The following is a 23,861-nucleotide window of genomic DNA, read 5'->3' on the forward strand; positions in this document are numbered from 1 at the left end:
CCAGCTCTTCATTTCATTAATTCTTCCTGTTTTATTCTTCTCTGATCTTTATTATGTCCCTCCTTCTACTGACTTTGGGCCTCTTTGTTCTTCTTTTTTCTGTCCCAGTAATTGTGAATTTAGTGTGTTCACTTGGGATTGTTCTTACTTCTTTAAATAGGCCTGAATTGCCGTGTACTCTCCTCTTAGAACTGCCTTTGCTGCGTCCCACAGAAATTGGGGCATTGAGCTGTTGTTTTCTTATGTGTCCATATATTGCTTGATCTCTGTTTTAATTTGGTCATTGATGGATTGATTATTTAGGAGCTTGTTATTTAGCCTCCGTGTGTTTGTGGGCCTTTTTGTTTTCTTTGTGCAATTTCTTTCTGGTTTCATACATTTGTGATCTGATAAGTTTGTTGGTACAATTTCAATCTTTTTGAATTTACTGAGGCTCTTTTTTGTGGCCTAGTATGTGATCTGTTCTTGAAAATGTTCCATGTGCACTTGAGAAGAATGTGTATCCTGCTGCTTTTGAGTGGAGTGTTCTGTATATGTCTGTTAGGTCCATCTCTTTTAATGTGTTGTTCAGTGCCTCTGTGTCTAAAGAAGACCTTTTTTTAAAAATTTCTTTCTTTTTATTTATTTTTTTATTTAGTTATCATTAATATACAATTACATGAGTAACATTGTGGTTAGTAAACTCCCCCCATTATCAAGTCCCCACCACATACCCCATTACTGTCACTGTCCATCAGCATAGTAAGATGCTATAGAGTCACTACTCATCTTCTCTGTGCTATACTGCCTTCCCTGTGCCCCCCCTATATTATGTGTGCTAAGCATAATGCCCCTTTTTCCCCCTTGTCCCTCCCTTCCCCCCTGCCTCCAGTCCCTTTCCCTCTGGCAAGTGTTAGTTCATGCTTGGGTTCTGTTAGTCTGCTGTTGTTTTGTTCCTTCAGTTCTTGCTTTGTTCTTATGCTCCACATGAGTGAAATCATTTGATACTTGTCTTTTTACACCTGGCTTATTTCAGTGAGCTTAATACCCTCTCACTCTATCCATGTTGTAGCAAATGGTAGGATTTGTTTTCTTCTTATGGCTGAATAATATTCCATTGTGTATATGTACCACATCTTCTTTATCCATTCATCTGCTGATGGACACTTAGGTTGCTTCCATATTTTGGCTATTATAAATAGTTCTGCAGTAAACATAGGGGTGTGTATGTCTTTTTGAAACTTGTGTCCTGCATTTTTTTTTCATTCTAAATTAAAATATACATTAAAAATTTTTTTTATTTTGCTATCATTAATGTACAATTCCATGAACAACATTATGGTTACTAGACTCCCCCTATTATCATGTCCCCACCACATACCCCATTACAGTCACTGTCCAGGCACAGGCTGAAGGAGAGAGAAAGAGAACAGAAATTGGCTGGTTAAGAAGCTATGCAGAGTTACTGGCAGTCTACAGTGCTGGGGAAGTACAAATTCAAGTGTCTGGTCAAGTGAAGTGGTAGAGCTCTGGTAAAGGGCTGGCTTTGAGTTAGGTCTTCTAAAGGACTACACTGAAGGAGTAAGGGTAGCTCAAATATAGACTAGTCTTACAAAGACTGAATCACAATTCTAATTAGATTAATTAAACCCCTAATTAGATTATGGTAAAACAATTCTATTCCAATAGCTTCCAGAAGTTTAAAGATATCCTTCTGGAAGAAAATTGCCTCATTCAGAACCCCTATAATTTTTCATATACAATGTCTGTCATTCAGTTAAAAATTACAACCATAATAAAAGGGAAAAAAATAGACAATAAAAACAGATTCACAGCTGATGCAGAAATTGGAGTTATCAAACTTGAACTTTAAAATAACTTCGATAAGGTAATGTCTTTCCAATGAGTTTCAGCCCCAAGCAAGTTCAGTGTGGATTAGTGAGACCAAGCAATGACAATATAACATTCTTGGGGTGAAAGGGTTTATTACCTGGCTTGTTCTCCTGGCAATAGGTTGAGCACTAGAATTATGTCTGCATCCAACATTCTGCAGGTCTGTAATCCTCCTTCGTCTCTGCCTCAGCCCAGAGCACTGGGCAGAGCTCAGCTCTTTATATAGTGACTGAGTCAATAATTGCTTATTGTCTGTGGGCATGGAAGCAGTAGCCTAGCAGCAGGCCAGTTACATCATGAAGCAGGTTAAGTTCAGGTGATGATTCTGGCCATAGGAACCTACACTTTATCCAGATGATTAATATGCTCAAAAAAATAGGTGACAAGAAGAGAATTTCACCAGGGAACTGGAATATTTAATAAGAAATCAAATGGAAATCCTAGAACTAGAAGACATAATAATAAATTAAGAGTATAATAAGCAAGTTTAATAGCAGTTTACAAAAGCCAAAGATATGGAAGATAGGTCTGTTGAAAATATGCAGACTGAAGCTTAGAGAGAACAGGATAGAAAATACAGAAAAAAATTAAGAGATCTATGACATATGGTAAAAAGGTTTAACACATATACAAATGGAGTTGCAGAATGGGAGAAGAGACAATTCAGAAATGATATTTGAAGGGATTAGTGGCTGAAATTTTTTTCATAATTCGTGAAATATTTTAATTCTGGAAGCTCTATAAACCCAAGCAGGATAAATTCAAAGAAAAACATACATTATAATAAAACTGCTCAAAATCAAAAGCATATTAAAAGCAGCCAACATGGATATTATGTCTCAGAGGTGAGACAAAATAAACACATTTCCAGGCAAATAAAAAATGAAAGAATTTGTTGCTAGGAGACTTGCATTTTAAAAAATACGAAAAGGCAGGATTATAATTCTCAATAGCATGATGGAATATACGAGGGAAAAATAACAATGAAAAAGGCAAATATATGGATAAATCTAAATCAATAGTGACTGTATAAAACTAATAATGATATCTTGTAGGCTTAAGGTATATATAGAATTAAAGCTATAACATTAATAACAGTAAAGGCTTGGAGTAGCTATATGGAATTAAAGTGCTCAAAAGTCCTTATATTGTCTTGGAATTAGTAAAAGTAATCATATTATACTCTAAAGTCAAAGGTACACATCATAATCTGTAGATTAATCACTAAAAGCATAGTCTCTACATATAAAGCCAACAAGCTAGTAGAGGAGAAAATGGAATAATGAAAAATAATACAGAAGCAAGCAAGAAAGAGACAGTGGCATAGAGAACATGGAATAAATGGAAAATAAAATAATAAGATAGTAAACTTATACACAAATTTATTGTAATTATATTAAATGTAAATAGACTAGTAATCCAATAAAAATAATGATTTCAGGTTGGCTAAAGAAAAATAACTATATGCTACTTTTAAGAAACACATCTTACATATGAGGTCACAAAAAAAATAGAAAGTAAAAAAATGGGAAATGATATATAAATATCAACCCCAAAAAAGCTGATATATCAGATAAAAAATATACAGATAAAACAGAGTTTAAGGCAAAAAACATTACTAGAGGTAGAAGGGATTATTTTATAATGATAAAAAGATAATTTCTCCCAGAAGATATAGTAATTCTACATAAAAATATATCTAACTACATAGCTTCAAAATATATAAATAACCAAATGACATAAGTAGAAGGAGAAATAGGCAAATCTAGGCATAGAGGGGGATTTTTAACATAATTTTTCTGGTCACTGATAAAACTAAGAGACTAAAAAATATCAATAAGGATATAGAAAAAGATTTGAGTAAATAATAAACATACTTAACCTAAATGTCATATATAGAATGCTACACCTATAAATGTTAATATGCACATTCTTTTCAAGTGTACATGGAATGTTCCCAAATTGACCAACCACATGATGGACGATAAAGCAAGTGAGAACACATTCTGAATTAATGAAATCATACTGAGTATTTCCTATGACCACAGTAGAATTAAGCTAGAAATAAACAACCAGTATAAAAGAAAACTTACAAATAATTAGAAATTAATCACTGTATACTTCTCAAAGAAGAAATCTCAGTGGGAATTAGAATATTTTGAACTAAATGACACTGAAAAAAACAGCATATCAAAACTTGTGTGGTACAGCTAAAGCAATATTCAGAGGGAAATTTTTTGCCTTACAGAAATATATTAGGAAAGAAGAAAGTCTAAAAATCAGTAATTTAGGTATCACTGGAAAAAGAAAAGGCAATTATCCCTAGAAAATGTTGAAGGAAGAATTGTATGTTTTATTATAAGGTTCAGAAATTAATGAAAAAGGAAAAAGTTATACATATATATATGTATATATGTATATATGTAATTATATTACTAGCAAAGCCCAAAGTTGGTTCTTTGAAAGACTAAAATTGAGAAATCTCTGGCAAATTTTGATTAAAAAAATAGGTTAAATAAAAGACAACAAAAGAGATGGTACAAATTACCAATATTGGGAATAAATAAGGGAACATTACTACATTTCCTACAGACACTAAGAATTAAAATAATATGAACAATTTTATTCCAATCTGAAAATTTATATGAAATGGACAAATAGCAAACCACAACTTGCCTAGAAAAGAAAGAAAAAATAGCCAATAGCAAAGGAAAAAATAGTAAGTATGAAGTGTTTTATCTGTGAGAGAAATTGAATTTTAGATTTAAAATCTTCTCACCGAGAAAACCCAGGCTGAGATGGCTTCACAATGAGTGAATTTTCCCAAGTCTTTGAGGAGGAAATAACATTAGTCATATAAAATATCTTGGAAAACAGAAGAAGAGAAAACACGTCTTAGTTTATTTTATGAGTTCAGCAATCTTGGTCCACTGTGGAGTTCCCTGGGCTAATATATATGTTGTAGAACTAAAATTTACCTCATACCTTTAGTGCTTAAAAAGCTCCTCAACAGATGTTTAACACATGTCAGATTTTGTTTATTCTCTTTACTGAATTCAGCAGATAGTACCAGTGGCACAAACTGATCCAGTGATACTAAATTATTTTTCCTCATATGAATGCTGGCTAACTTGCATAGAATAGTGTTCTAGGCAAGAAAGATTTTTGCTGTCAGAGTAGCCTCCTTGCCTTCCTCTATTCTGGAAACTGATAATAGTAAGATTAAACCTGTTTGTTTCTCTTCTGCAGACTCCATTAATAATATACCTCTTTCATTTCCTGATTGACTATGCTGAATTGGTATTTATGGTAAGTAACCTTCCACATAAAATCAATATGCAGTTTTTTATCTTGTTTTTAAGAAAAATTCAATTTTAGGAGCTCAGGAATTTCTCAGAATATAAAAGCAAAAACCTATCTTTAATTTAAATCCATGGAGCTGTGATAGTATTAGGGAAATACAAAGAGTAGTCTCTGACATCTGACCAGTTCCAGTTCCTCATACTTTAAAATTTGGTTTCTGAACTATGTAGTCTTGAATTTTCTAGCCCTAAGATTGTATGATTGTCTTTAATTGTGGTGCCAGGGTTGAGGGCATCCTGCATATCCTAAACATTCTGCCAAGAGATTCTGTGAAGGAACATCGGCTGGATGAGACTTTCAGGGGCAAGAACCTTCACAATTGAGATGACAAGGCTGTTTGAGACGACAGTAATTTGAAACCCTCGCCAAATCTAGGGTTGATGTTCACTGAAGTCTTTCTTAATAATTATAATGACTACTGCTTACTGAGGATTTAGTATTTAGGATTAGTGCTAGTTACTTGATATGAATCAGGACTGCATAGCAGTGGCTATTATTCCAATTTTACAGAAAACATAAGTTGCAGTTACAGAACAGATATAGGACACCAAACTGATGTAAGCCAGATTTCTAGTCAGACCTCCCTGAAAGGGCTTTATCTTTAGGTGGTCAAAGTGAGAGTTGAGGTTCTGCCTAACTAAGAGTACAGTACTGGATAGTCCATCACTGTCCAAAAACTCCAGGCCTTGGCAGCATTCCATTACTCAACACTAATTGGGTTCACTTCCTATTATTTCTCTTTCTCTTGACAGATAACCGATGTCCTCACTGCCATTGCCCTGTATTTCGCAATCCAAGACTTCAATAAAGTTGTGGTAAGTAGTCTGTGTACAAATACTAAGAAGTGGCTTGAAGCTTCTGGCATGTTGAGCCAGCCCTGGAATGGCCAGACTCAAACCAATAAGGCAGCATTACTAATAGATACAAGACATTCATCTTAATCTGTGTAGCTTTATGTCCACTCATCTGCGCAAGTTCAGACTTTCTAGAGTGAACAGATTTGAAGTACAATTATATTAATGAGGACCCTTAAAAATCCTCCATTCTTATGAAAACCTATATGCTAACAAGCTGGAAAACCTAGAAGAAATGAACAACGTCTTAGAAAAATACAACCTTCCAAGACTGACAAAGGAAGAAACACAAAATCTAAACAAACCAATTACCAGCAAAGAAATTGAAGTGGTAATCAAAAAACTACCCACGAACAAAACCCCCAGGCCAGATGGATTTACCTCAGAATTTTATGAGACATACAGAGAAGACATAATACCCACTCTCCTTAAAGTTTTCCAGAAAATGGAAGAGGAGGGAATACTCCCAAACTCATTCTAGGAAGCCAACATCTCCCTAATACCAAAACCAGGCAAAGACCCCACCAAAAAAGAAAATTATGAACCAATATCCCTGATGAACATAGATGCAAAAATACTCAACACAATATTAGCGAACCGAATTCAAAAATACATGCAAAGATTCATACACCATGACCAAGTGGGATTCATCCCAGGGATGCAAGGATGATACAACATTTGAAAATCCATCAACATCATCCACCACATAAACAAAAAGAAAGAAACCACATGATCATCTCCATAGATGCTGAAAAAGCATTCGACAAAATTCAACATCCATTCATGATAAAAACTCTCAGCAAAATGGGTATAGAGGGCAAGTACCTCAACATAATAAAGGCCATATATGATAATCCCACAGCCAACATCATACTGAATAGTGAGAAGCTGAAAGCTTTTCCTCTGAGATCAGGAAAAAGACAGGGATGCCCACTCGGCCCACTGTTATTCAACATAGTACTGGAGGTCCTAGCCATGGCAATTAGAGAAAACAAGGAAATACAAGGAATCCAGATTGGTAAAGAAGAAGTTAAACTGTCACTATTTGCAGATGACATGATACTGTACATAAAAAACCCTAAAGACTCCACTCCAAAACTACTAGAACTGATATCAGAATACAGCAAAGTTGCAGGATACAAAATTAACACACAGAAATCTGTGGCTTTCCTATACACTAACAATGAACTAGTAGAAAGAGAAACCAGGAAAACAATTCCATTCACAATTGCATCAAAAAGAATAAAATACCTAAAATAAACCTAACCAAGGAAGTGAAAGACCTATACCCTGAAAACTATAAGACACTCTTAAGAGAAATTAAAGGGGACACTAACAAATGGAAACTCATCCCATGTTCCTGGCTAGGAAGAATTAATTTCGTCAAAATGGCCATCCTGCCTAAAGCAATATACAGATTTGATGTAATCCCTATCGAATTACCAACAATTTTCTTCAACGAACTGGAACAAATAGTTCAAAAATTCATATGGAAACACCAAAGACCCCAAATAGCCAAAGCAATCCTGAGAAGGAAGAATAAAGTGGGGAGGATCTCACTCCCCAACTTCAAGCTCTACTACAAAGCCACAGTAATCAAGACAGTTTGGTACTGGCACAAGAATAGAGCCACAGACCAGTGGAACAGAATAGAGACTCCAGACATTAACCCAAACATATATGGTCAATTTATATATGATAAAGGAGCCATGGACATACAATGGGGAAATGACAGTCTCTTCAACAGATGGTACTGGCAAAACTGGACAGCTACATGTAAGAGAATGAAACTGGATCACTGTCTAACCCCATACACAAAAGTGAATTTGAAATGGATCAAAGACCTGAATGTAAGTCATGAAACCATAAAACTCTTAGAAAAAAACATAGGCAAAAATCTCTTGGACATAAACATGAGCGACTTCTTCATGAACATGTCTCCCCACGCAAGGGAAACAAAAGCAAAAATGAACAAGTGAGACTATATCAAGCTGAAAAGCTTCTGTACAGCAAAGGACACCATCAATAGTACAAAAAGGTACCCTACAGTATGGGAGAATATATTCATAAATGACAGTTCTGATAAAGGGTTGACATCCAAAATATATAAAGAGCTCATGCACCTCCACAAACAAAAAGCAAATAATCCAATTAAAAAATGGGCAGTGGGGCTGAACAAACAGTTCTCCAAAGAAGAAATTCAGATGGCCAACAGACACATGAAAAGATGCTCCACATCACTAGTCATCAGAGAAATGTAAATTAAAACCACAATGAAGTATCACCTCACACCAATAAGGATTGCCACCATCCAAAAGAAAAACAACAACAAATGTTGGTGAGGTTGTAGAGAAAGGGAAACCCAGCAGTATACGAGTTAGTTCAACCATTGTGGAAAGCAGTATGGAGGTTCCTTAGAAAGCTCAAAATAGAAATACCATTTGACCCAGGAATTCCACTCCTAGCAATTTATCCTGAGAATACAGCAACTCAGTTTAAAAAAGACAGATGCACCCCTATGTTTATCGCAGCACTATTTACAGTAGCCAAGAAGTGGAAGCAACCTAAGTGTCCATCAGTAGAGGAATGGATAAAGAAGATGTGGTACATATACACAATGGAATATTATTCAGCCATAAGAAGAAAACAAATCCTACCATTTGCAACAACATGGATGGAGCTAGAGGGTATTATGCTCAGTGAAATAAGCCAGGCAGAGAAAGACAAGTATCAAATGATTTCACTCATATGTGGAGTATAAGAACAAAGAAAAACTGAAGGAACAAAACAGCAGAATCACAGAACCCACGAATGGACTAACAGTTACCAAAGGGAAAGGAGCTAGGGAGGATGGGTGGGAAGGGAGGGATAAGGGGAGGAAAAAGAAAGGGAGCATTACGATCAGCATGTATAATGTGTGGTGAGGGGGCACGGGGAGGGCTGTGCAACAGAGAAGAAAAGTAGTGATTCTACAGCATCTTACTACGCTGATGGACAGTGACTGTAGTGGAGTTTGTGGGGGGGACTTGGTGGGGGGACTTGTCTTTTTAAGGGAAAGTGAAGACAGCTTTTAATTCACTGTGTTGTGCCTATACATGGTAATATTCCCAATGTAGTTTCTGTTTCCCAGAGAACAATCTTAATTGGAAAATTTGGCATGTTTTAAATGCCTGTTTAAAGTATTGATGTAAATTTTGTCTTAATCCATATGTAATAGCCATGGGGAATTGTATAGTGGCACCATTGTCATTTTCCTGTGTTCTGAGAGAGTTAACAGATTAGCCGATTAGCCACGTACACTGTCCATGTAGTTATTTTAAAAATTGGCTGCATTTCTCCTTGATTGGCTGGGAGCCACCTACAGGATTTAGAGCGGAGTGAACAAAGGCTGCTCCCCATTGGTGTTGTCTGTGGTTTGTTTTTACTCTGGTACCAAGTGATAGAACCAGAAATAGTAGTCTGCCTTTCTGTGGCACTGGCCATCATTAACAGATGAAGCTTGTGAATTCTATAACTTTAGACCTCAAAGAGATTTTTATCTAGACTGAGATTTCTTAACTTGGGGTCTATTTTTATAGACTTAAAGGGTATATAAAACCCTTGAAATGCTATGAAAAATGTGTGTGCACATATGTCATTTATTCTAGTCCATAGCTGTTATCAGTGCTCAAAGTTCTTGTCTCCTTCCCTAAAGGATCAAGAGCTATATTTTAGAGACTTAATATCACTAAGGCCAGGGAGTACATATCTTAAACTAATGGAGCATTTGGGACAACATGGATGGACCTTGAGGGCATTCTAAGTGAAATAAGACAGAGAAAGAAAAATTCTGTATGATCTCACATGTGGAATCAGAAAAAGTCAAACTCATGAAAATAAGATGGGTGTTTGACAGGGACTGAGAAGTGCGGAAATGGGGAAATGTTGGTCATAGGGTGCAAATTTCCAGTTAAAAGATGAGTAAGTTCTGGGGATCTAGTATACAGCATGGTAACTATAGTTAACAATATCGTATACTTTAAAGTTGGTAAGAGAGTAGATCTTAACATGCTGTCACCACAAAGACAACAGAAAAAGGAAGTTATGTGAAATGATGGATATGTTAACTAACTTTACTGTGGTAATCATTTTGTACTATATATGTGTATCAAATCCTGTTGTACATCTTAAACTTAGCGTTATATGTCAGTTATATTTCAGTAAAGCTGGAGAAGGAAAGAAAATTTTTGGGATCAAGGTTCATGAAATGCTTCAACAGGATTCCCTTGAGGACTGGAGATAACAAGATTGGGTATGAGATTCATAAGCTGAGGGATTCAGAGATAAATTAGCAGTGGTTATTTTCTTCCCCAAGATAGATTGTGTATGTAGACCTAAGTCTTTGTTTTTCAAAGTTAAATGCTAAAATTCTTACTATACTGATGGACAGTGACTGCAGTGGGGTATGGGGGGAACTTGATAATAAGGGTGAATGTAATAACCACATTGTTTTTCTTGTAAAACCTTCGTAAGAGTTTATATCAATGATACCTTAAAAAAAGTTAAATGCTAAAATATTTAGGGGTGATGTGTCATGATACCTGCAACTTACTTTCAAATGGCAAAAAAAAAAATTGTGTTTGTGTGTGTGTGTACAGATAAAGGAAATGTGGCAAAATGTTAACAAATTGGTGGATTTCAGTGTTTTCATTGAATTATGCTTTCAACTTTTCTGTAGTTTGAAATTTTTCAATATATAGCATTGAGGGAAAATAGTTCTGTGTCTGTACCCACGAATATATGTTTATACCCACACTCATACACACACAGTATGTATATTATATATGGGAATATCTATGGGAGGGTTAGTAGCTTTCATTTAAGAACTCAAGCAGCTAGATCTTTTCAACTAAAACATAAAACTGAAATGTGTTTTAATGAAAATTGAGTAGAGATGCTAGCATGATATATATTCTTATTTTTTTCTGTTCAACTGTCATAAAAATGCCATACAGTACACTCTAATTAAAGCAGTTTTTTTAGTGCTGGGGAAAGCCTATGGACAAGTAATGAAACTAGGTTTCAGTTCACTTCCTAACAAAGTCAGCCTTCAGTGTCAGTATGAGAGATACCTTTGTTTTTAGAGCAATAGTAATTTTTTGGATATTATTAATGTACAATTACATGAGCAACATTATGGTTACTAGACTCCCTCTATTACCAAGTCCCCACCACATACCCCACTACAGTCACTGTCCATCAGCACAGTAAGATGCTGTAGAATCACTATGTGTCTTCTCTGTGTTATGCTGCCTTCCCCGTACCTCCCCCCCTGCTACATTATGTGTGCTAATCGTAATGCCCCCTTTTCCCCCTTATCCCTCCCTTCCCACCCATCTTCCCCAATCACTTTCCCTTTGGTAACCGTTAGCCCATTCTGTGAGTCTGCTGCTGTTTTGTTCCTTCAGTTTTTCCTTTGTTCTTATACTCCACATATGAGTGAAATCATTTGGTACTTGTCTTTCTCTGCCTGGCTTATTTCACTGAGCATAATACCCTCTAGCTCCATCCATGTTGTTGCAAATGGTAGGATTTGTTTTCTTCTTATGGCTGAATAATATTCCATTGTGTATATGTACCACATGATGGACACTTAGGTTGCTTCCATTTCTTGGCTATAGTAAATAGCGCTGTGATAAACATAGGGGTATGTCTGTCTTTTTGAAACTGGGCTGCTGCGTTCTTAGGGTAAATTCCAAGAGGTGGAATTCCTGGGTCAAATGGTATTTCTATTTTGGGCTTTTTGAGGAACCTCCATACTGCTTTCGACAATGGTTGAACTAATTTACATTCCCACCAGCAGTGTAGGAGGGTTCCCCTTTCTCCACAACCTTGCCAACATTTGCTGTTGTTTGTCTTTTGGATGGTGGTGATCCTTACTGGTGTGAGGTGATATCTCATTGTGGTTTTAATTTGCATTTCTCTGATGACTAGTGATGTGGAGCATCTTTTCATGTGTCTGTTGGCCATCTGAATTTCTTCTTTGGAGAACTGTTCAGCTCCTCTGCCCATTTTTTAATTGGATTATTTGTTTTTTGTTTGTTGAGGTGTATGAGTTCTTCATATATTTTGGATGTCAACCCTTTATCAGATCTTTCATTTATGAATATATTCTCTCATACTGTAGGATGCCTTTTTGTTCTTTGGTGGTGTTCTTTCCTGTACAGAAGCTTTTCAGCTTGATATAGTCACACTTGTTCATTTTTGCTTTTGTTTCCCTTGTCTGGGGAGATATGTTCATGAAGAAGTTGTTCATGTTTATGTCCAAGAGATTTTTGCCTGTGTTTTTTTCTAAGAGTTTTATGGTTTCATGACTTATATTCAGGTCTTTGGTGCATTTCGAGTTACTTTTGTGTATGGAGTTAGACCGTAATCCAGTTTCATTCTCTTGCATGTAGCTGTCCAGTTTTGCGAACAGCAGCTGTTGAAGAGGCTGTCATTTCCCCATTGTATATCCATGGCTCCTTCATTGTATATTAATTGACCACATATGCTTGGGTTAATATCTGGGCTCTCTATTCTGTTCCACTTGTCTGTGAGTTTGTTCTTGTGCCAGTACCAAATTGTCTTGATTACTGTGGCATTTTAGTAGAGCTTGAAGTCAGGGAGCATAATTCCCCTGCTATATTCTTCCTTCTCAGGATTGCTTTGGCTATTTGGGGTCTTTGGTGTTTCCATATGAATTTTAGAACTATGTGCTCTAGTTCATTGAGGAATGCTTTTGGGATTTTGACAGGGATTGCATCGAATCTGTAGATTGCTTTAGGCAGGATGACAATTTTGAGAATATTAATTCTTCCTATCCATGAGCATGGAATGTGTTTACATTTATTGGTTTCTTCTTTAATTTCTCTCATGAGTGTCTTGTAGTTTTCAGAGTATAAGTCTTTCACTTCCTTCATTAGGTTTATTCCTAGGTATTTTATTCTTTTTGATGCAATTGTGAATGGAATTGTTTTCCTGATTTCTCTTTCTGCTAGTTCATCGTTAGTGTATAGGAATGCAACATATTTCTGTGTATTAATTTTGTATCCCGCAACTTTGCTGAATTCAGATATTAGATCTAGTAGTTTTGGAGTGGATTCTTTTGCGTTTTTTATGTGCAATATCATGTCATATGCAAACAGGGACAGTTTGACTTCTTCCTTACCAATCTGGATGCCTTTTACTTCTTTATATTGTCTGATTGTCCTGGCTAGGACCTCCAGAACTATGTTGAATAAAAGTGTGGAGAGTGGGCATCCTTGTCATGTTCCCGATCTTAAAGGAAAAGCTTTCAGCTTCTCGCTGTTGAGTATGGCTGTGGGTTTGTCATATATGGCCTTTATTATGTTGAGTTACATGCCCTCTTTACCCATTTTGTTGAGAGTTTTTATCATGAATGGATGTTGAATTTTGTCGAAAGCTTTTGCAGCATCTATGGAGATGCCTATGTGGTTTTTGTCCTTCTTTTTGTTTATGTGGTGGATGATGTTGATGGATTTTCAAATGTTGTACCATCCTTGCATCCCTGGGATAAATCCCACCTGGTCATGATGGATGATCTTTTACATGCATTTTTTAATTCGGCTTGCTAATATTTTGTTGAGTATTTTTACATCTATGTTCATCAGGAATATTGGTCTGTAATTATCTTTTTTGTGTTGTCTTTGCCTGGTTTTGGTATTAGAGTGATGTTGGCCTCATAGAATGAGTTTGGAAGTATTCCCTCCTCTTCTACTTTTTGGAAAACTTTAAAGAGGATGGGTATTTGGTCTTCACTAAATCTTTGATAAAATTCAGCAGTGAAAGCATCTGGTCCAGGAGTTTTGTTCCTGGGTATTTTTTTGTTTACCAGTTCAATTTCATTGCTGGTAATTGATCTGTTCAGATTTTCTGTTTCTTCCTGGTCAGCCTTGGAAGGTTGTATTTTTCCAGAAGGTTTTCCATTTATTCTAGGTTACCCAGTTTTTAGCATATAATTTTTCATAGTATTCTCTCATAATTCTTCATATTTCTGTGGTGTTCATAGTGTTTTCCTTTCTCATTTTTGATTCTGTTTATGTGTGTAGACTCTCTTTTTTTCTTGAGAAGTCTGGCTAGGGGTTTATCTTTTGTTTATTTTCTCGAAGAGCTAGCTCCTGCTTTCATTGATTCTTTCTCTTGTTTTATTCTTCTCAATTTTATTTATTCCTGCTTTAATCTTTATTATGTCCCTTATTCTACTGACTTTGGGCCTCATTTGTTCTTCCTTTTCTAGTTTCATTAATTGTGAATTTGGACTGTTCATTTGGGATTGTTGTTTCCCGAGGTAGGCCTGTATTGCAGTATATTTGCCTCTTAGCATGGCCTTCACTGTGTCCCACAGATTTAGTGGTGTTGGATTATTGTTATCATTTGTCTCCATATATTGCTTGATCTCTGTTTTTATTTGGTCATTGATCCATTGATTTTTTAGAAACATGTTATTAAGCCTCTGTGTGTTTGTGGGCTTTTTCATTTTCTTTGAATAATTTATTTGTAGTTTCATACCTTTGTGATCTGAGAAGCTGGTTGGTACAATTTCAGTCTTTTTGCATTTATTGAGGTTCTTTTTGTGGCCTAGTATGTGATCTTTTCTTGAAAATGTTCCATGTGCACTTGAGAAGAATGTGTATCCTGTTGCCTTTGAATGGAGTGTTCTGTGGATGTCCATTAGGTCCATCTGTTGTAGTAAATTGTTCAGTGCCTCTGTGTCCTTACTTATTTTCTGTTTGGTTGATCTGTTCTTTGGAGTGAGTGGTGTGTTGAAGTCTCCTAAAATGAATGCATTGCACTCTATTTCCCCCTTTGATTCTGTTAGTATTTGTTTCATATATGTAGATGATCCTCTTTTGGGTTCATAGATATTTATAATAGTTATATCCTCTTGTTGGACTGACCCCTTCATCATTACGTAATGTCCTTCTTTATCTCTTGTTACTTCCTTTGTTTTGAAGTCTTCTGTCTGATAGAAGTACTGCAACTCCTGCTTTTTTTTCACTGTTGTTTGCATGAAATATCTTTTTCCATCCCTTTACTTTCAGTCTGTGTATGTCTTTGGGTTTGAAGTGAGTCTCTTGTAGGCAGCATATAGATGGGTCTTATTTTTATATCCATTCATTAACTCCATTTCTTTTGATTGGTGCATTCAGACTACTTTTATTTAGGGTGATTATCGATAGGTATGTACTTATTGCCATTGCAGGCTTTAGATTCATGGTTATCAAGGGTTCAAGGGTAATTCCCTTACTATCTAGCAGTCTAATTTAACTCTGTGTGCTATTAGGAACACTACCTAAAGATTACTATTTCTTCCTCTGTTTTCTTCCTCCTCCATTCTTTGTATTTTATGAATTATATTCTGTACTCTTTGTCTATCCCTTGGGTGACATCTATTTAGCCTTAGAAATACTTACATCTATAGGAGTTCCTCCAAAATGCACTGTAGATGTGGTTTGTCGGAGACAAATTCTCTCAGGTGTTACTTATCTGGAAATTGTTCAATCCCTCCTTCAAATGTAAATGATGATTTTCCCAGGTAGAGTGTTCTTGCTTCAAGGACCTTCTGCTTCACTGCAGTAAATACATCATGGCGCTCCCTTCTGGCCTTTAAGGTTTCTGTTGAGAAATCTGATGATAGCCTAATGGGTTTTCCTTTGTATGTGATCTTTTTTCTCTCTCTAGCTGCTTTTGAAAGTCAGTCTTTATCCTTGATCTTTGCCATTTTAATTATTATATTTCTTGATGTTGTCTTCCTTGGGTCCCTTGTGTTGAGAGATCTGTGCACCTCCATGGCTTGAGAGACTATCTCCTTCCCCAGATTGGGGAAGTTTTCAGCAGTTACCTCCTCAATGAAACTTTCTTTCCCTTTTTTTTCTCTTTTCTTCTTGTGCTGGTACTTCTATAATGCAAATATTGTTCTGTTTGGATTGGTCACATAGTTCTCTTAATATTCTTTCTCTCTTAGAGGTCCTTTTTTCCCTCTGTGCTTCAGCTTTTTTGTATTCCTCTTCTTTAATTTCTGTTGCATTTACCATCTCTTATCCTACATCTAATCTGCTTTTAAATCCCTCCATTGTATGTTTCATTTCAGATATGGAATTTCTTAGTGATTGAATCTCCATCTTAAATTCATTCCTGCATTCTTGAATATTTTTCGGTACCTCCATAAGCATGTTTATGATTTTTATTTTGAACTCTCTTTCAGGAGGCTTGGTGAGTTCCATTTCATTTGGCCCCTTCTCTTGGGTTTGTGAGAACTTTGTCTGAAACATGTTCTTTTGATGTTTCATATTTCTGTGTGGTGCCCACTAGTGCCCAGAAGCTCCAGTCTCTGGAGCTGCTCAGCCCCTAGAGTGAGGCTGGGAGTTGTAGGGGAGCAGACCTGGTGCCTGGGGGAAGAAAGATCTGTTTCCTGATTCCCGTCTGCAGTGCCTGTCTACAGTGTCAGAGCCAGTGGGCCAAGCACACAAGTGTAAGCCTCTGTGCTTTGTGTCTCTCGCTGTTGTAGGCAGGGCCTCCCTCTGACTGGCCTGACACCAGCGCAGTGATTACCGGTTTGCGATCGAGCCAGTGCCATCAGGCTAGGAGGAGGCAGGCTGCATATCACAATGGGGTGCCTTGGAGCTGAGTAGCCAGCCTGGGGGATGGAGCGCCTGAAGCTCCTCAAAGTTCCCAATCTGCTGGGCACCGCATGCCCAGAGAACCTTTCCCCCTATCCCTTCTCCCATGCAGCAAGCTCCCTGCAAACCCCGCCCCTTCAGCAGCCCTCTCACTGCTAGGAAGCCTCTCAGACCACCTCCATTTCCCTTGTCCCAGAGAGGCCTGGTGTGGATTCCGTTCTCCACAAATGGCTGGAATCTCTCTCTCAAGTGCTCCGCCTCTCCCAGCTCCCCATCCTCCAGAGCACCACACAGTGTAGGTTTCTGCTTGCAAAGGAGATCTCCAAGGCTATGTGTTCAGCAGTCCCAGCCTTCCACCCTGTCCCCACTCTGTTTCTCTTCCTCCTGCCAGTGCGGTGGGGTTGGGGAAGGGCCTGGGTACCACCAGATCAAGGCTTTGGTACGTTACCCTGTTTTGTGAGGTCTGCTCTGTTCATGAGGTCTGTATGCAGTCTTCTGGTGCCGTCTTCTTTCCTGTTGCTGTTTTAGGGTTAGTTGTATTAACTGTATTTTCTCACTATCTGTGTTTTGGGAGGAGTTCTCTGTCTTGCCTCTCACGCCACTATCTTGAATCTCCTCTATGTAGAGCAATAGTAATTTTAACTCATTTTTTATTTTTGAGTTTATGTGTAAACATACAGAGAATTTTGTTTGTTTCTTTGTGTGATTTAAGGAGGGTGAGAGAAAACCAAGTGAACCTTTGTCAAAACCCTGTTGTTTTAGCACACCAAGACTGAATTAAAATTTAGAATCATTTTGTTTCCCCATTCTCAGAATTTGGCCTATTGGAACATTAGGTTTCTTGGTCAGAACAAGAGTTTTATTTATGCTGTGTCAAAAATGAACTCATTCTAAATGGCAGATTTTGATATGTATGGAATATCAGCAAGTCTTCCTCTGTATCTTCCCCACTTTGTCAGAATGGTTCCATGTCATGTGGAAACATTTTAGTCTTGCTTGGATTTGAGACTTTAGTCACTGGTATTGAAGCTGTGTCTACACTCACATACATCCTGGAAAACTATCGTGTAGAGAGGGGGGCTCCATCCCCATCCCATCTCCAACTGTTAGCCTGTAGAGTATGAATGGTGATTGATTGTGACCTGCTGATTCTCATGACATTTTACCTTGCTTGACAAAAGCAGTGTTAGTCTAGTCTGTCCTTTGCTGAGATTGTGCTTTCTATTTGGAACTCAGAATTCGTTACAAAGCCATAGGTGGTATGATAGGGAGTGATGAAAACCTGGATACCTTAATGTGTTTAGAGGGTTGTAAATTTGAAGGATAGGCTCCTGAATTTGGAATGTGCTGAGGCTAACAGTTGGGGATGGAGTACTCACTCCCCCACTCTCTCATCTCCAGCACCATAGTTTTTGGGGATGCAAATTGTTGTAGACACAGCTTCAATGATTAGGAAAAGCTCTTTTGTTTGAAGCAGGAGAATTATATCCTTGCAAAACCAAATCTTTCAAAGGACAAGAAAAGTGTTGCATGGGGAATGTGGATAGAAAGGAAGGAGAACTCTACCCTGGAGAGTTTTTGTTTTAATTCAGAAATTTCTGTTGAAATACAACACATGTAGAACAGCATAAAGCAGCTGTGAAAAAGCTGATTAATGTTCACAAAGGTGATATACCCTGGTAGTTATCTTTTTATTACTTTTAATCCCTCCTTTGATAATTTTTAATCTCATCATTGTCAAGGCTGCTGAATTTATCTAGAAATAGTTATCTTTGAATTTAAATTGTACTCCTTAACCTCATTTTATTTTTATATTTCTAATATGGGGTATGTGTTTAATTTTCCTTAGACTTTTAGTCTCTTTCCTGAGTCTAACTGGATACGATGGGGATTTTTTTTTTAAAGGGGATTTTGTCTATACTTAGGGGAGTTGAGTCAGTGTTGTGCCTATGAGGCTAGGCTGTGCTGGTGAAATTGGGGGAGACAAAAAGAAACATAGCTGAGAATCTGGGGACTGGCGACCTGACTGCCTTTCTCTACTGGAGACTCTTCTTCCATAAAGCCTTTCTGTTTTAAAGTATTTTGGAAGATTGGGGTTAGGAGGAAGTGCTTTTCTTTCCTTGTTGGCACAGTGGCACCTTTAACCAGGGTCTACACATCGCTGTTCAGCTCCTCCTGTCTCTTACTGTAGTCCTGCTGGCTGGCTTCCAGCCTGGGGAATGGGTTGGCATTCCCACCTGTCTCTCTGGCTACTCCTGGATGAACTCCCGGTTTCCTTTTAACAGCCTTCTTTGTGGATCTCACACCCTCCCTGTGGCCTTCTTTTTACAATGGAACCCCAGAACCCTTAGCCAGTGGGGCTCCTTCTGACTGCCACTGTGGTAGGTGTCCTTACTAAGTGCCTTGTTTGCTGAGCCAGCTGCCTTCTCTCTGATAAAAGTACCTGAGCTTTTATATTGTCCTTTTAATTAAACAACCACAGCAGGGAATGGCAGCATAAATCTTACTGATAATTCTCATCATTTAACTTGTTCTCTCAGAGATGACCAAAAAGAGTTTTAGAAATTTGTTCAGGTTTTCTGATTAAATTTAGTTTATATTTAGTTTTTTTCTTATAATTGATTTCTAGTTTCATACTGTTGTGATTAGAAAAGGTGCTTGATGTGATTTTAGTCTTCTTAAATGTATTGAGACTTGTTTTGTGGCCCAACATACAATCTGTCATGGAGAACATTCCACGTGCATTTGAAAAGAATGTGTATTCTGCTATTTTTGGGTGGAATGTTGTGTATATATCTGTTAAGTCCATTTGGTCTCATGTGTTGTTCAAAGTCACTGTTTCCTTATTGATTTTCTGTCTGGATAATCTATCCATTGATATAAGTGGAATGTTAAAGTCTCCTACTATTACTGTATTACTGTCAATTCCTCCCTTTCTATCTGATTAAGCCCCTGTCAAAATCTCTGCAAGCAATCTAGAGTTACCTGTATTCCTGTGATAACCCCTTGCTTTTGTTTTTTCTTTTGAACTGAAAGGTAACTCTTTAAAAGTTTGTTTTAATTTTACATTTTAAAAAATCCCGAAATACCTAAGACATGCAAAAATACATAAAGAATAATACATACAATGGAAATACATACATATTTTAGCTTTAAGAATAAAACATTACACGTGTAGTTGCCTCTGTCTGATACTTCCATCTGCTGTCCCCCCTCACCAGCTACCACTGTTCTGAATTTAGTCTGTTATTCCCACACAAGGCCTTAACTTTTACTACTTTTGTAAATACCCCTAAATAATATATAGTATTATTTTTGCATGCTTTTAACTTTATGTAAGTGATACAATACAATATATAGTCTCTTGTGATGTGCTTTTTTCATCATTAAATCTTTAATCATGCACAGATAAACACTTGTTACTTTGTCTCCCCTGCAGTCCCTTGTTTTATAGTAGGTTGCAGCATTGATTTTTATAGTGTCTAAATAAGAGTTTCTAGTCATTAAATCAGCAGGGCTACCCATTTTGGGTTCAGAGGCTTTTTCCATCTATAGTCTGATCCATGTTTGCTTATAGGGTCACCTGACTTTTTTCATTCGGGGACACACCCATGAACTTGTTGGGACACAACAGGGGAAGGCAAAAGCTTTCTGCCCCCATCTTGCTCCCTCGTAACTATCCAGCTGCCTAGCTACACCCTGTCCTTCGCCTCCTCCTCTTAATCACAAGCCATTCTCCACTTTCTCTGTGGAAATCAGAAACTTGAAATTGGATCTCAGAAGAAAATCCAGGTTACTGTGACATTCACGGGGTCATTCCATTTCGCATGAAAGTATTTTGCTTTGTTGCTAGAACTTTGGAGTCCTTAGGCTACTCATGATAGCTCTTAAAAATGGCTAGGAGCTTTGCCTTGCCACTCAGTCATTCATTCAGCAAACATATTATTGTTTGCTCACTGTGCCAGGTATTAGCAAATTAACATGGTCCCTCCCCTTATGGAACTCACAGTCTAGTGAGGGAGACAGGTATTAGTCATATAAATATAAAAGTTAGAACTGTGAACAAAGCTATGAAAGAATGTGTATTTTACCTACTAGATTTTATCTTGTCAGCAGGGGTGAGTGTGTCCTCCTGAAGAAGTAATGATTTAACTGAGATCTAAAGACTGTGTGGGAGTTAATTAGAGAAAGAGAAGAAGAGGTTGTTCCAGGTCAACTGAAAAGGCCTGGGAGCAGGAGGAGTGTCGCATGTTCATGGTGCTGGAACCCAGAAACTGAGAGGTGGCGGGAGAGGTGGGTGTGAGGAGGGCCTGGAGAGGTAGGGCTAGACCAGGCAGGTCCGTGTGGGCCATGGATGGACTTTTGTCATTATCCTAAAAGCAACGAAAATAATTTGTTTCCTGTGTTTTGTCTTTTTTTCCCCCCAGTTTAAAAAGCAGAAACTCCTCCTAGAACTAGACCAGTATGCCCCAGATGTGGCCGAACTCATCCGAACCCCTATGGAAATGCGTTACATCCCTTTGAAAGTGGCCCTTTTGTAAGTATTCTCTGACAAAACAGGGCTCAGTGCCAATGAATGTGAGGAAAATCTGATGAGATTTTCTCATGTTGTTCATTGTATTTTTGGAGATTTGCAGTCTTAGTCATCAAGTACTTGCTGTAATTCTGTTGCACAACTGGGGTCTGGCCAGCAAAAGAGACAGAGCCATTCTGTCTCTGTTGGGACAAAGCCTCACAGGGGGCCTGCACAATCAACTCTCTTCACAAATGCTTTTTCACTAGATGCTGATCTGAACTCCAGCCTACTTGTAATCAGTGTTTCTAAGAACTTTTTCAAGTGTATGTATAGATTGAATAAAACTCTGGTCTTTACGTGGCTATTGTTTTGAGCTGCTCCTATGTTTCCCATACAATTTAGTGCCCCTGAATTTGTAGTTCAGCAAACAAGTAAAAAGCCAAACAGACCCATCCCAGCTGGATGAGCAGTATGGGAGAGTGGAACCTATTTTTAAGGCTTTATGAAAGGGGTCTCTAGGAGTACTCAGTGCTGCCAGCAAGTTTAATTCTTTCAGGTTATTCCCATTTATGTTCCTGACATAGATAAGTGGGATAATTATTCCATCAACTAACAGTCACTGAATATGAATAATATACTTGTTTCTACGGATATACAGTAAACAAGACAGACAAGTTTCCTAGTGGAAAAACATGACCTTAGAACTTAAGAATTAGAAGAGGCCTTATGAGAACATTTTATTCAACCCTCTGCTTTCTGTGTGAATTTCCTATTCAGTATTCCAGAGAAGAGGCTGTGCAGCTGCTTCTTGAACATCATCTGCTACTTAGAAATGGCTCTTTTCCCTCTCTCACCAAACCATTTTGAGATGTCAGTTCATATCTATATATTTCAGAAATATTGGTGGGAACCACCTAATAGAACCAGAAGTTCAGCAATGCTATGAATCCCTAATGAACTCATATGTCCCCTGGGGGTAGTTTTGTAATAACAGCAGCTATTTCTTTAAAGGTTGTGTAACAAACAAGCCAATCTGTAATTGCTGAAAAAAAAAACACCAACAAATTCTGGGCCTTTGACTTTAGAACTGCTAATCTTACAGCCCTGGGAGGTATTGGATTTAAGGTCTTTATTTGGGAATAATTACAATCTCTCCCTGAGACACTGGTACATTTCTTCCTATCTGATAATCAGAATTATGTAATAACTAGTCTCCATTTCACTTTGTCTGCCAGGAAACTCAGAACCAGATTGAAAGCTGATTATTAAAATGCTGTAGAAGACTCATTTAGTCTTCTTTCCCTGGCCTTTACTTTTTCCTTTTATTTATGTTCTCCCTAGTCTTGCTTTTTTATTTCTATTTTTATTTTGCTGCTATTTTTTATTGTCTGTTCTCATTTGAGCTGCCTCTTATCTTTTGTTGAAGCAGAATAGATAAGTAAAACTAATAATCCATTATGCCTATATAAGATTTCCCTACTCTGCATTTTAAGTTCACTTTCTCAGTCCATTCGTTCCCACCTCAGGAAAAGACTAGGTACTTTAGCTTTGTTCCTTCCCAGTGGAACTTCAAGATGTCCTGTGAAGTATGGCATCTAGCTTGTTAAATTCATCAGATACTTACTCTGTCCTTGGAGTCTATCTGAGTGGGTACAGCTTGACTATCAAGAGGGCTAAACCTAAGCTGCTCTAACCTCTTGAATAGGGGTAGCCTGTGTCAGAGCCTAGGACACTGATTAAGGAAAAACTACTTTCCTGGTTTTCAGATACAACTGTAGCCATTCCTAAGATTTATATGGCCTTTTGGGATGGTAGAATGTTACCACTTTTGAAGTCTGAGGTAGTAGAAAGAACATTGGCTTGAGAGCCAGAAAGACCTGATTTTGAATGTATTTATTAGCTTGTGAAAGCTTGGGTAAGTTGCTTAGCCACTGAGTCTCAGTTTTCTCATCTGCAAAATGGGAATAATGTTATTGCTAGTTTACCAGATCTGTGGTGATTCAGTGTGACAGTTTTTCATATACCGCATAGCACAGAATAGGTAGTGAATGTTCAGTGCCTTTTACTCATTGGTCCCTGACCTCGTTCCATTCTCTTTTACTTCGGAGAACTCATTTCTAAGAAGTTGCCTTCCCTTGTTATACTTTAGTAACTCTCTTGAACTTCCTGGCTGAGGTAGCCAGGACACCCCAGTTCTTTGACCAGGATTACTAATGCCAAATATGTGTTTTCCCCCAGCTATCTCTTAAATCCCTACACGGTCTTGTCTTGTGTTGCCAAGTCTACCTGCGCCATCAACAACACCCTCATTGCTTTCTTCATTTTGGCCACGATAAAAGGTAAGGCCTCATAGGAAAGTACAAAGCTCAGTCCCTGATTTGTGTAGGATTTTGTAACACTTAAGCCTTGGATAAACAGTGAAACATTGAAAAAATTTTTTTAATTATACAAGTAATACTTGGAATACTATAGAAAACGTGGATAAGCCAAGACAAAAAAAATTTAATTAAAACGTGCTAAAATTCTACTACTCAGAGAGTCTGTTAACGTAGTTTAAAAAAAACAACTAAAAAGCTTATAATAAGAGTAGCAGCC

General features: G+C 37.5%; 1 protein-coding gene and 1 long non-coding RNA gene across 4 annotated transcripts in view; one reads left to right on the plus strand and one right to left on the minus strand.

Annotated features, from left to right (window-relative positions):
* The window catches only part of LOC140849475 (uncharacterized), a 35,294-nt gene extending 30,221 nt beyond the window's left edge, over positions 1-5,073 (minus strand). Inside the window, exon 1 of the long non-coding RNA XR_012131381.1 lies at positions 1,970-5,073. This is a non-coding gene — a long non-coding RNA (uncharacterized lncRNA). The remainder of the gene's footprint in view (positions 1-1,969) is intronic.
* PIGU (phosphatidylinositol glycan anchor biosynthesis class U) overlaps positions 1-23,861 on the plus strand; it is a 124,171-nt gene that overhangs the window by 31,105 nt on the left and 69,205 nt on the right. For all 3 annotated transcript variants that reach the window (XM_073236696.1, XM_073236695.1, XM_073236697.1), the window contains 4 exons: positions 5,122-5,181; positions 5,988-6,050; positions 21,178-21,287; positions 23,505-23,605. In XM_073236696.1, the coding sequence (XP_073092797.1) occupies positions 5,122-5,181; positions 5,988-6,050; positions 21,178-21,287; positions 23,505-23,605 (334 nt within the window). The remainder of the gene's footprint in view (positions 1-5,121; positions 5,182-5,987; positions 6,051-21,177; positions 21,288-23,504; positions 23,606-23,861) is intronic.

This window comes from Manis javanica, chromosome 5 (genome assembly GCF_040802235.1).
Source record: "Manis javanica isolate MJ-LG chromosome 5, MJ_LKY, whole genome shotgun sequence".
NCBI lineage: Eukaryota > Metazoa > Chordata > Mammalia > Pholidota > Manidae > Manis > Manis javanica.